This window comes from Microtus pennsylvanicus, chromosome 1 (genome assembly GCF_037038515.1).
Source record: "Microtus pennsylvanicus isolate mMicPen1 chromosome 1, mMicPen1.hap1, whole genome shotgun sequence".
Lineage (NCBI taxonomy): Eukaryota > Metazoa > Chordata > Mammalia > Rodentia > Cricetidae > Microtus > Microtus pennsylvanicus.
In genome coordinates, this window is record NC_134579.1 from 151,102,846 (window position 1) to 151,116,042 (window position 13,197).

At 48.2% G+C, this 13,197-nt stretch overlaps 1 protein-coding gene across 3 annotated transcripts in view; it reads right to left on the reverse strand.

Moving 5' to 3' along the window:
• The window catches only part of Brsk1 (BR serine/threonine kinase 1), a 28,048-nt gene extending 21,277 nt beyond the window's left edge, over nt 1-6,771 (reverse strand). Inside the window, exons 1-5 of one of the 3 annotated variants that reach the window (XM_075941863.1) lie at nt 6,418-6,771; nt 5,930-5,987; nt 4,285-4,379; nt 4,104-4,189; nt 2,264-2,404 (exon numbers count right to left, since the gene is read on the reverse strand). In XM_075941863.1, the coding sequence (XP_075797978.1) occupies nt 2,264-2,404; nt 4,104-4,189; nt 4,285-4,379; nt 5,930-5,987; nt 6,418-6,756 (719 nt within the window). In that variant the 5' untranslated portion in view covers nt 6,757-6,771. Of the gene's footprint in view, nt 1-2,263; nt 2,405-4,099; nt 4,190-4,284; nt 4,380-5,929 lie in introns of those variants that run through there. The other 2 variants (XM_075941854.1, XM_075941858.1) reach the window with 2 other exon arrangements.
• Between the last annotated feature and the right edge of the window lie 6,426 nt (nt 6,772-13,197).

Sequence of the window (13,197 nt, forward strand, 5' to 3'; positions counted from 1 at the left end):
GTCAGTAAGTGGGTCAGACACAATATGCTGAATAGTGCCCCCTACAGGCTATAGTCTTCATTGCCAGGACTTGGTACCCTGGCTGCTCAAAAAAGTGTTGTACTTAATTTTATTTATTTATTTTTTATTTATTTATTTTTTTTGGTTTTTCGAGACAAGGGTTTCTCTGTGGTTTTGGAGCCTGTCCTGGAACTAGCTCTTGTAGACCAGGCTGGTCTCGAATCACAGAGATCCGCCTGCCTCTGCCTCCCGAGTGCTGGGATTAAAGGCGTGCGCCACCACCGCCCGGCTTGTACTTAATTTTAATAACTAGCATTTAGTTGCCTTTTAAAAAGATTTAACATGTGTGTGTGTGTGTGTGTGCGCACGCGCACACACACATGTGATTGCAAGCGTCTGGTGGAGCTAGAGGCATCCCATCTTTAAAGGCAGTTGTGAAACTTTAGATATGGGTAGTAGGACTTGAACTTGGATCCCGTGTAAGAGCATTACATGTTCTAACCACTGAGTAATCTTTTTAGCCATACACCTCCACTCTGTCTGTAAAAACGAGATTTGAGAGGGCTGGAGAGATGGCTCAGAGGTTAAGAGCACTGCCTGCTCTTCCAGAGGTCCTGAGTTCAATTCCCAGAAACCACATGGTGGCTCACAACCATCTATAATGAGATCTGGTGACATATGTGCAGACAGAACACTGTATACATAATAAATAAATAAATCTTAAAAAAAAAAAACCCAAGATTTGAGCCGGGTGGTGGTGTCGCACGCCTTTAATCCCAGCAGTCGGGAGGCAGAAGCAGGTGGATCTCTATGAGTTTGAGGCCAGCCTGGTCTACAAGAGCTAGTTCCAGGACAGGCTCCAAAGCTACAGAGAAACCATGTCTCAGAAAGAAAAAAAAAAGATGTGCGTGTGTATGTGTATTGAGACAGGGTTTCTCTGTATAACAGTCCTGTCCTGGCTGTTGTGGAACTCACTTTGTAGACCTAGTTGGCCTCAAACTCACAGAAATCCCTGTCTCTGCCTCTCAAGTGTTGGGATTGAAGGCATGTGACATCATTCCTGGCAAAAGAGGGTTTTTCTTTTTTTTTCTTTTTGTTTTTCTTCGAGAAGGGTTTTTCTGTAGCTTTGGAGCCTGACATGAAACTCACTTTGTAGACCAGACTGGCTTCAAACTCACTGAGATCGCCTCTTTCTACCTCCCAAGTGCTGAGATTAAAGGCGTGCACCACCATGGCCTGGCTAAAGCAGGGTTTTTCTATGTAGCCCTCGGTGGCATAAAATTCTTTATATAGCCCAGGCTGGCACTGAACCCTCAATGAGGCTCCTACCTCTGTCTCCTGAGTGCTAGGATTACAGGTATGCACTCCTCACACTAAATGCTGCATGCACCATGTCTTGTCTAGCCTGAAGTCATTGAGGAGTCTCTTTGCAGGGATATTCATATGTCAAAAACACAAGCTGCAATTCTTACCTCATACCCCAGGATTAAATGCAAGAGATAATACTTTACAACATCTAGAAGAAACCATAGAATCCACTCTTAGTGACCTTGAGTTGGCTTTAAATAGGACAGAAGTGTTGGCAAGATGGTTCATGGGTAAAGGCATTTGCCTCCATGCCTGATGACCTGTTTGATTCCCTAGGATCCACAAAGTAGAGAGAACAACCTCTTGAAAGTTGTCCTCTGACCTCCGTGTGCACACTGTTGCACACGTGTGTAAACACTCTCCCACACACACCAGTAAAAAATAAAATGCAAACAATACCAAATACAGAACTGCATGTGGTGGCGCACACCTGTGATCTTAGTGTGCAGGAGGTGGAGACAGGAGGATTGCAGTGAGGGCAGGCTAGTCTACATACAGAGGGGCTATAAGAAGCCTGGTTTCTTTCTCACACATACAAAGAAAAAAAAAACAAAGGAAGGAAGGAAGAAAGGAAGGGAGGAAGAAGCTGGGGATGTATGATAAACGGTAGTGCTTGCTTAGCACACACAAGCCCCAAACCACACACACACAATTTTTTAAAAAGTTGTAAAATTACATAGCAACCATACACAAGACTGAAAGTGTATTTAAAACTATGAAACTGTACACTTTTTCAAAGGGTAAAATAATACGGTCTGAGTTACAATACCAGGAATTTTAAAAAGGTTAGGGTTGAGGGCTAACCACATTGGTTTCTGCTCAGCCCTCCATGCGGCTGCAGGAACCTGCCTCCTGGGCCACCCTCAGCCATCTCCCCCTGCAGCTGTCCCCTCACCAGATGGAGTAGCTATGGCAGAAGTCCAGCGCTGACACGATCTGGCGGAAGAACTTCCGTGCCTCCTTGGGCGTCAGTCTACCTTTTTTTACCAGGTAGTCAAACAGCTCACCGCCAGAAACATGCTCCAGAACCAGGTATCTGAAAGACATAGACGGGGCAGAGGGCTGGAAGGGGCATGTGAAGGACCAAGGCCTGGTCTCCCTTTACCGAAGACAGTGAAGCCCCAATTTACCACCAGTAACTGCAAAGAAGAAATGTCAACTGCTATGAGCTCCTGGGAAACAGACTCCAATAGCCACAAGCCCTAGGAGAAGTGATTCCAATATCCACACGTCTCTAGGAAACCAGAACTCAATTCCCACTAGTCCCTGGTAGCATAGAGTCACAAGGAAACTGTTGGTTGTTTTTGGAGATAAAGCAACTCCATTGGCGCCTCAGGTCAGAAATCATAATTCCCATGGAACTCTGGGAAATAAAGACCCTAGTCCCATTAGCACATTCCCCAACCCCCTGGCCAATCCTCTAATTGTCACAAGTCTGTGACTTGAAAAAAACCAAAGTGCTTCTTCATTCGTGGGCAGTAACAATTATAGTACACCAGAGAGAAACTACAACTCCCAATAATTCAAAGAAGTTTATAAAAACAACAATACAAAAACAAAGCAACCCCCCTCCTACTTCCCATAAGCCTCTGGGACGTAGAGAGTCCCAATTCCCATCAGCCACCTGGATTCTAGAGACTCCAAATCCCATCAGGCTTTGGAAGATTAAACCTCCAGTTCCTATCAGCTCCTGGGAAACAAAAACTCGATTTCTGAGCTGTTGGTCGGCTAGATTCCCATGTGAAGCACAAACTCTCACGAGCCCTCTCTCAGCCTGGATGGTGGAACGGGAGTGGTAACCATCAACTTTGTAGACAATGACTTCTTGCCTCCACACCTGGGAAGCCTAAGGACTACAACTCCCATGAGGACCCGGGGCTGGGTGCTGCTTCCAGTCTAGGGAACCTGTACTATCAATCTGATGGATGTTGGAGTGGCTTCATTCTACACTATGGGGAGGTTTGGGGGAGCGAGAGGTCTGTCCCCTCTTTTGTTGTCTAGCCCAGCTGTTCTCTGGGCCACCAGAGTCTGGACAAAGAGTCATTCTCTCACGCCCAGGCAGCTGACCCTCACCCCTATCTTAACAGGACGGTAATGGACTTTGTGATACTGCCTCGGGACTTCAGAGGAGGCCCATTGTTGTGGTGGCCAGCCCTGGCCGCAGAAGTGATGCTGGGATAGGAGAGACCTCAGATGTCCCAGAATGGGAATTTAGAAGGACCCTTCAGGCTTTACTAGGCTAATGCTAACCCTAAGTGCCTTAGGGATAAAGGCAGTTAGCTGGAATTGGTGCAGTCTGGTAATCCCATTTACTCAGGAGGCTGAAGCAGAAAGACAGCAGCGAGAGGCTCAGCCTCTGTCCTCCACCCAGGACCACTCTGGTCCTACTGTACTGTTAGTAGCATCAGGTCCAAGTGTGAATTACAGGGTGTTCCTGTGACTGTGACCGAGGGAAGTGACTGGACCCGGTCACGTGCAACTCATCCTGGCCTTCAACTCTGCTGTGAGGAAGAGTGACCTTGAACTTCTGATACTTCTGCCTCACCTCAGTAGAGCTGAGATCACAAGTCCAGTTCTGCAGTGCTGGGGGCTGAACTCAGGGCTTCCTGCATTCTACAACTGAGTACCATCTCCAGCCTACCAGCTTGAGTTTGGACAGGCTACACTAGGTCTGGTTTTTGGAATGATAACGTGGGGAGGGAGGACAGAGGGGCTGGGCGTCTATAAATACCTACAAATATTTCTTGTTCTCGTAGACGTCATGGAGCTTGAGCACGTGCGGGTGTTCGATGAGCTTCAAGATGGCGATCTCCCGCTCCACCTGAGGGGCCAGGGACACAAGAGAAGGGGTCAGCATGACCTCCCCACCTCAGCACCAAAGGGCATGTATTTATGCACACACACACATGCACGCACCTTCATCAGCACCGATTCCGACAACTTCTCTCTGTTCACGATCTTGACGGCGACCTTCTGACCAGTGATGCAGTGTACCCCAAGTTTAACCAGCCCTGGAGGTTATATTTAAAATAAATATGGGGTGTTCTCCTAGCTCTCTCTCCAATTCTTAAATTGTCAAACCCTCACTCTCCTCCCCATCCTGGGTTGACTACCCTTTTTTTTCCCCTGAATCACCTGCATTTGAACTGGTGGCTAACAGCTGCCATTCCTACAGAGTGCACTCCCTTCCAATTTCCCTTGTCCACTTCTGTCCCTTCGGACTGCCCACCCTCATCCTACCCCTTGCTTTTACTCTGACTCTCTGACCTTCTGGTATGTCTGCCCAACTTCATCTTTCCAGATTTTCTTTCTCCCAATCTGTCTCCTTGCTCTCTCAACCAAGCCATCACTCCCTTGAATTCTCTGGCTTTCAGATTTCGGAAGCCCCATAATCTCGCAAAGAATACACTTTCAGATTTTCTTCTTTTCCAAGCCTTCCCATCCTAACTTCCTTCCAAACCCCAACCTTTCAATTATCTAAAAAAGAAAAAAAAAACTCTTAAAAAAATAGCTACCATGGTCAACAGCAAGCAAATTCCAAGCATCCCCTCCCCCTACACACACATTCAGGGATCCCTGCCTGTTTCTCAGAGTCCTTAACTAAAGGACTTGAGCACTCAGAGCTCAGATACATAATCCCTTCTCAGTCCCAGGAATCCAGATCTCAACCCTCCACCCTCAGACCCAGAAGTCTTGGCCCCAGCCCTTCTCCCTCAGACCCAGGAGTCCAGGCTCCCGACCCCTCCACCTTCCATAGTTCATGAATTGAGGTCAACAACACTTCACATTCTTACTACCAGGATATAAAGTCTGTCTTCCCTTTCCTGTCTTAAACCTGGAGCTCAGCTTCATAGGAACCTGGGACCTACAACCTGGAATACTAGAGGTCAACTCCTAGATAACCTCCACCCACTGCCCAGAAGGAGATGCTTATGGTCACAGTCAGCATTTAGCAACAATCAAATAGAACCCTGCTTTCCAGGGCCACTCCTGGGAGCTGAGCTTCCTAGAGCCCGCCTCTCCATCCTGTTTCCACACTGTGCAGAATGAGGAGAATGCGGTCGACCTCACACCCTTAGGCTCCAGCTTGCTGCCCAGAGCGCAGGTGGCCCCCTTTGAGCTTGAGAAGAGGGATAGAAAGCAGCCTCTCGCAGGACAGGCGCACCTCCACCCTGCCAGCACCTCCACCCTGCTTGCGGCTGTACTGCAGCACCCGCCTGCCTCAGCTTGCAGAATCAGCCGGGGCCCCACACCCGCAACGGGCCTGCTTCCCCACTGCTCCTGGAGCCTCTCCAACCTCTGCCCCAATTGGATTATTTGAGCCACAGGAGTCCAGACCCCTGCTTCTCCTTCGGACCCAGAAGTCCCAGACCCCTGCCCTCTCGAGGTCCCAGAGTCAAAGTCCCTACATCCATACACCGTGGACACTTGGAACTCAGAACCCAAGCCCGTTTTCTATGTGGGACCCAGGGGTCTGCCCTTTAAATACCAGTGGTCCCGCCCTCTGCCCCCTCCTGCACCCCGCCCCCGCCCCAGGTGTCCGCTTAGATTCTAGGCTCACCTGTCTGTCCTTTGCCGAGCGTCTTCTCCAGCCGATAGGGGCCCACATATTGGGCGTGCTGGGGTGGGTGTGGGTGTGGGAGGTGGTAAGCGGGGGAGCCCCCGCCACCCTCCTTGGACCCGGACGACATGGTGCCCTTGGTCCCGGCCCGACCGGTCCCCCGGCCGCCCCCCCTGCGGCCCGCAGACCCGTTCCTCCGGTGGGGGCCGGCGACACCTCCGTCCCGGCCCCCCCGGTTGCTCCCCACTTCTCCGGGGGTCCCCAGGGGGCTTGGCTGGCCCCCCCAGTCGGTGGGCCGCAGAGCTGGGGGAGGGGGGGCTGCCGGGGGGGTCAGGCCCCTGGAGTCAGCATGGTCGGGGGGGCTGCGCGGCCCCCCCTCCCCAGCCCGATCCTGGCCGGCCCCCCCCTTCCTGTGCCTCCCCCTGCAGGGGGGGTCTGAAGTGCGGGGCCGGCGGATGCTGCAGGCCGAGAACCCCCCGCCCCCCCACGCGCCCTCTCTCCTCCGCCTCCTCCTCCTCTCCGCCTCCCCCCGCCACCTCGTCCTTTCTCTCCGGCACGCTGACATCACCATCCGGGGACTCCCGGCCCTTCCCCACAGTTAACCCTTTCGGAGAGGGGAGGGGGAGTGGCAGGGGGCGGGCCTGGAAGCTGGACTGATGGAGAGGAGGTGGGAAGATGCAGGGATGGGTGGAGGGATGTAGGAATGGGTGGAGGGATGCTGGAGGGGAGGGATGCTGGAGGGGAGAGGGATGCCTGGAAGGATGGAGAGAGATACAGGACCAGTGGACAGGCAGAGATGGAGACACAAAGAGAAGTCTGACATACATTAATAGATGGGAAGATGTAGGGTAGCAGAGACAGGGCGGAAGAGAGAGAGAGAGACAGAAAGAGAAAAGGGAGGAGGGAGGACTAGGAGTTCAAGGCCATTCCAGCTATATAGTGTGTTTGAGGACAGCCTGGCTATGTGAGACACCCCCATCCCCCGAAAATAAAAAGGAACTGAAAGGGGCAGGGATAGGAGACATGGAGGCAGACAAAGAGAAGCAAGGATTGTCAGTGGTGCAGGTATTCCCAGGAGGAGGGGAAGCTGCCGGACTTAGATGGGAACAGACTGCAGTCTGTGTGTGTTGGGGGTGAGCAGAGGATAAAGGAGACAGAAGGGAAGGACTTCAGGGAGTTGTAGACCCAAGCGTGATCTATTTCTCCATGTCCTCTGAGGTCAACACTCTGTACCACTGGGGCAAAGTCTATGTTTCCACCCTTATCAGAGCTCCACGTCCTGTTATTGTTTTTTAAGATAAAGTCTAGCCCAGGCTGCCCTCAAATTGTGTGATTGAAGATGACCTTGAACTTCTGATCCTCCTGCCTCTGTCTCTCAAGTGCGGGATTACAGCCCTGGAGAGATGATTCAGCAGTTAAGAGAACCAGGTTGCTTCTCAGCACCCATGTGGCAGTTCATGGCCATATGTAACTCCAATTCCAGGGGACTCTGGCTCCAGGGTACCAAGTACACGTGTGGTCCACAGACATACTCATGGCCAAACACCCTTACACATAAAATAAGTATTTTTTTTTTGAGTCAGAGTTTCTCTATGTAGCCCTGGCTGTCCTGGAACTCACTATGTAGAACAGGCTAGTCTCAAACTCAGTGATCCACCTGCCTCTGCATCCTGAGTGCTGTAATCAAAGGTGTACACAATCATGCCTGGCTCAAATATATAACTTACTTTTATGTTCATCGATGTTTTGCCTACATGTATGTCTGTGTGAGGGAGTCAGAAACCCTGGAACTGCCCGGCGGTGGTGGCGCACGCCTTTAATCCCAGCACTCGGGAGGCAGAGGCAGGCGGATCTCTGTGAGTTCGAGACCAGCCTGGTCTACAAGAGCTAGTTCCAGGACAAGCTCCAAAACCACAGAGAAACCCTGTCTCGAAAAACCACCAAAAAAAAAAAGAAAAAAAAAAGAAACCCTGGAACTGGAGTTACAAACAGGTGTGAGCTGCCATGTGGGTGCTGGGAATTGAACCCAGGTTCTCTGGAAGAGCAGCAGTGCTCTTAACCAGTGAGCCATCTCTCCAGCTCTAATGTTTTGTATACCTAGATAGGTAGGCAGATAGACCACAATGCAGTTTATACTTGCTGTCTGTGCTTGCTATTAAGTCCTAATCTTCACGTAGGTCCCAGTATAATCCCTACACTCCAGTGGGGGCACCATAGATCTGCACTCAACCATGTGGAATTCAGTCTCTATTAGACTTCCATACAAGCCATAGCCTTCTCTAGGTCAGGTTCCCAAAGCTGTTAGACACCCATGTAATCCCCAAATTAATCATAGGGTGTGCCCAAGGAACATGATGTTCCCTGAAATGGTAAATCTATTCAACCACCTTCATTCTAGCAATCTTTATTGAATATGAAATTTGAGTCATGTACTGTTCGGAATGGCAAGGATATGCCAGGGTGCTAAATCAGCAAAATTCCTTGCCCTATAGGATTTCTGTGATAGCGGAGAGGGCAGTTGGTGAACAAGGCAAAGAAATAGTTCACTATTAAAATAGTTAAGACAGTCATGGTTTGTGCTGAGGATATGACTAAGAATAAGGAAATTCTTCTTTTCTTAAGATTTTGTGGCTGGGCAGTGGTAGTGCATGCCTTAATCCCAGCACTCGGGAGGCAGAGGCAGGCTGATCTCTGGGAGTTTGAGGCCAGCCTGGTCTACAAGAGCTAGTTCCGGGACAGGCACCAAAGCTACAGAGAAACCCTGTCTCGGAAAAATAAAAGATTTTGTGTGTGTGTGTGCGCGTGTGTGTGCGTGCGTGTGTGTATGCGTGTGTGTGCATTAGGATGTCCTTGGAAGTCAGGAGAAGCTGTTGGACCCCCTGGAGCTGCAGTTACAGGAGTTGTGAGCTGCCCAGAGTGGGTGCTGGGAACTGAACTCAGATCCCTGTATGTTTAAGACAGAGTTTCTCTGTAACAGCCCTGGCTGTCCTGGAACTTGTTTTGTAGACTAGGCTGCCTTTGAACTCATAGAGATCCGCCTGCCTCTGTCTCCCAAGTGCTGGGATTAAAGACATGTACCACCACCACCCTGCTCATGAACTCTTTCAAGAACAAGTGCTCTTAATCACTGAGCCATTTCTCTTGGAAAGTGTTTCTAGAAATAGGTATGAATTTAGATATGATGGCTGGGAAGAAAAATGAATCATACAGACAAAAGACAAGGGGTAGTCTAGGCAGAGAAAGAATGAGTGTAGAGGTCCTGAGGCTATGACACTGACAAGGCCAGAGTGTCCAGAGATGAGTGAGCAAAGGCAAGAGAGCAGCTGTATAGGGCTTTAGAAACCTGGTCATTTTTTATATTTATTTATTTATTATGTATACAATATTCTGTATATGTCTGCAGGCCAGAAGAGGGCACCCGACCCTATTACAGATGGTTGTGAGCCACCATGTGGTTGCTGGGAATTGAACTCAGGATCTTTAGAAGAGCAGGCAATGCTCTTAACCTCTGAGCCATCTCTCCAGCCCGAAACCTGGTCATTGTATGTCTTTGTTTTATGCCTGGTGTTCTATGATAAGTTTTCATCCCTTTGAAAAATATAAATCACTTTTTGGAAATGTTATACATGTATATAATGTATTCTGGCTACACTCCCTACATCTGTCACCTGTAATTTATTATTTGAAAGTGTGTGTGTGTGTGCAGATGTGCGGACACATGTGTACATAATGCTTGCAGAGGCCAAAGGTCAAGCTCTAGTGTTATTCCTCAGGAGTTGTCCACCTTGGGTTTTTTTTTTTAAAGATCTTTTTATTTGTTTATTTTTTGAGACAGGATTTCTCTGTGTAGACCAGGCTGGTTTAGCACTCACTCTGTAGACCAGGCTGACTTTTTTTTTTCTTTTTCGAGACAGGGTTTCTCTGTGGCTTTGGAGCCTGTCCTGGAACTAGCTCTGTAGACCAGGCTGGTCTCGAACTCACAGAGATCCACCTGCCTCTGCCTCCCGAGTGCTGGGAGACCAGGCTGACTTTGAACTCATATATCTGCTGTCTCTGCCTCCCAAGTGCTAAGATTAAAGGCATGTGCTGTCACCACCTGGATTGATTTTTGATTAAATTTTTTTTAAATGTATGACTGCTGTGTCTGCATATACATCTGCATGCCAGAAGAGGGCACCAGATCTCATTACAGATGGTTGTGAGCCACCATGTGGTTGCTGGGAACTGAACTCAGGCCTCTGGAAGAGCAGCCAATGCTCTTAATTGCTGAGCCATCTCTTCAACACCAACTTGCCAATTAAGTTATAGTGCCTGGCTATTGTGTCCCAAGGACTTCCAGCTTCCATGTCTCCCATCACCAGGATCACATGCATGCATCACCACACCCGCCAGTGGGTGCCAGAGATGAAACTCTTAAGCATGTGCTGCAAGTATTTTACTAACGGAGCTCTCTCCCTAACCCCGTTCCCAGACTTTTTTTTTTCCCCTTTTGAAACAGGATCTTTTTTTTTTTTTTTTTTTTTTTTGGTTTTTTGAGACAGGGTTTCTCTGTGGCTTTGGAGCCTGTCCTGGAGCTCTGTAGACCAGGCTGGTCTCGAACTCACAGAGATCCGCCTACCTCTGCCTCCCGAGTGCTGGGATTAAAGGCGTGTGCCACCATCGCCCGGCTTTGAAACAGGATCTTACATAGCCCAGGAGGGTCTTGAACTTGCTATATAGCCGGGGCTGACCTTGAACTCTTCTTTGTCTCAAGTACTGTGATTATAGGTATATGCTATTAATTAATAGAACCCATTTTACTCTAGAGTGTTTCAGTAGAGATGGTAAAGTTATATGATTATATTCCTTATAGGTTATTGTAAAGCATTCATAGGATATCTATGTATCATATTGTAACATTCATAGAATGCATGATAACTTTCATCTAGGCTACCAGCATGATATGTGTGTGTAATATTCATATATACATATAAATATGCTATTGTACATTTACACTGTGTGACATATATCATTACATATACACACATACATATATTATACACAGACCTGTACATTCTAATTCTAATTCCCAGAACCTGCCAGGCGGTGGTGGCATACGCCTTTAATCCCAGCACTTGGGAGGCAGAGGCAGGCGGTTCTCTATGAGTTCGAGGCCAGCCTGGTCTACAAGAGCTAGTTCCAGGACAGGCTCCAAAGTCCAAGACAGGCTCTGATGGGGGAGTGTCATATATCAATCTGTTGATTTTATTGGTTAAGCAATAAAGAAACTGCTAGGCCCATTTGATAGGCCCACCCTTAGGTGGGTGGAGTAAACAGAACAGAAGGCTGGGGGAAAGAAGCTGAGTCAGAGAGTCGCCATGATTCTTCCACTCCAGGCAGATGCAGGTTAAGCTGGTAAGCCAGCTCGTGAGCTACAGCAGATTATTAGAAATGGGCTAGTCCAGGTGCGAGAGCTAGCCTAGAAGAGGCTAGATAGAAATGGGCCAAGCGGTGTTTAAAAAAATACAGTTTCCGTGTAATTATTTCGGGTAAAGCTAGCCGTGCGGAGCTGGGTGGGAATGCAGCCCACCGCAGCTCCTAGTCGTGCGGGCGGCGGGGTGCTGGGGACGCAGCCCCGCCGCACCTATTTCAACACAGGCTCCAAAGTCCAAAGCCACAGAGAAACCCTGTCTCGAAAAACCAAAACCAAAACCAAAACCAAAAAAAACCCCAAAACAACAACAACAAAAACCCTAATTCCCAGAATCTGTGACTATGTGACCTTATTACCAAAAGAAACTTTGAAGTTGAGATTCAATTAAGGATTTTTTTGAGGGGCAACAGGGTTTTACTATAAGGCCTTGGTTGGGCGGGGACTTGCTAAATGGGCAAAGCTCTCCTCAAACTCACAGAAGTTTGACTGCATCTGCATCCCGAGTGCTGAGTTTAAAGTGTGTGCCACCACACCCTGCTCTCTGTTAAGGATCCCAAGGCAAAGAGAACATCTTGGTGTATCTTGGTGGGCATGAGTCCCTCATAATATCAAGATCCTAGTAAGAAGGATGATGGAGGATGAGGATCAGACAAGGTGATGAGAAAATGCAAGCAGAGGCCAAAGGGAGTGGCCACAGGCGTGGAAAGTACAGTGACTCCTAGAAACGGTTAAAGGGATGGAAAGCAGCTTTGCACCAGAGGCCTCAAGAAGGACTCCTGTCGTCACCTTGATTTTAGATTCTGCCTTTCACAACTGTAGTATAAAAATGCGTGTTGTTTAACTCATCAAGATATTTTTAAACAACAGTACTAAGAGTTCCAGGGAACAGATCTCATCTTCTGGACCACAAGGGCACCAAACATGCACACACACATGCACACGCACACACACACACACACACACACACACACACACTCATATATAAAATAAAAAGAATAAAATAAGCCAGGTATGTGGATGCACACCTTTAAACCCAGCACTCAGAATGCTGAGGCATGTGGATATTTATGAGTTTGAGGGCAACCTAATCAAGTTGAACTCTAGATCAGCCAAGGCTACATAGTGAGATCCTGTCTCAAAACAAAACAAAACAACAACAACAAAAATCCAGCCAAACTCCAAAACAAAAACAAAAGGGGGTGGGCCAGAGAGAGCTCGGTGGTTATAGGAGCCCTGTTGTTTTACTGCTCTTGCTAAACCTTAGGTTCACATGATAGCTCTCACTATCCATATCTCCAGCTCCAGGCAATCCAACAGAGACGCATATGGTGTACACACGAGCATGTAGGCAAAGCATTCATACAAAATAGATAAATCTAAAAAAAAATAATAATTTGAGGGACTGGAGAGATGGCTCAGCACTCAAGAGTACTTTTTGTTCTTGGAACAGACCGACCTGAGTTTGGTTCCTAGCACCTATATTTGGTATCTCAAAACCGTCTTTAGTTCTTGCTCCAGGGGATTCTATGTCTCTAGTTCTACAGGAAACTGCATTTTCGCGCATACCCCCCCATCTACATAATTAAAAACAATCTTTAAAAGAAATTTCACCCAGCACTCGGGAGGCAGAGGCAGGCGGATCTGTGAGTTCAAGGCCAGCCTGGTCTGCAAGAGTTAGTTCCAGGACAGTTAGGACTGTTACACAGAGAAACCTGTCTCTAAAAACAAAAAGCAAACAAAATTTAAAAAACGATTAAAAAAAAAATAAGGGGAGATTGAAGGAGAAAGATACCTGATGCTGTCTGCTTCCCACACACACCATGCTTAGCCTCACAGAGACACACACCACTCACAC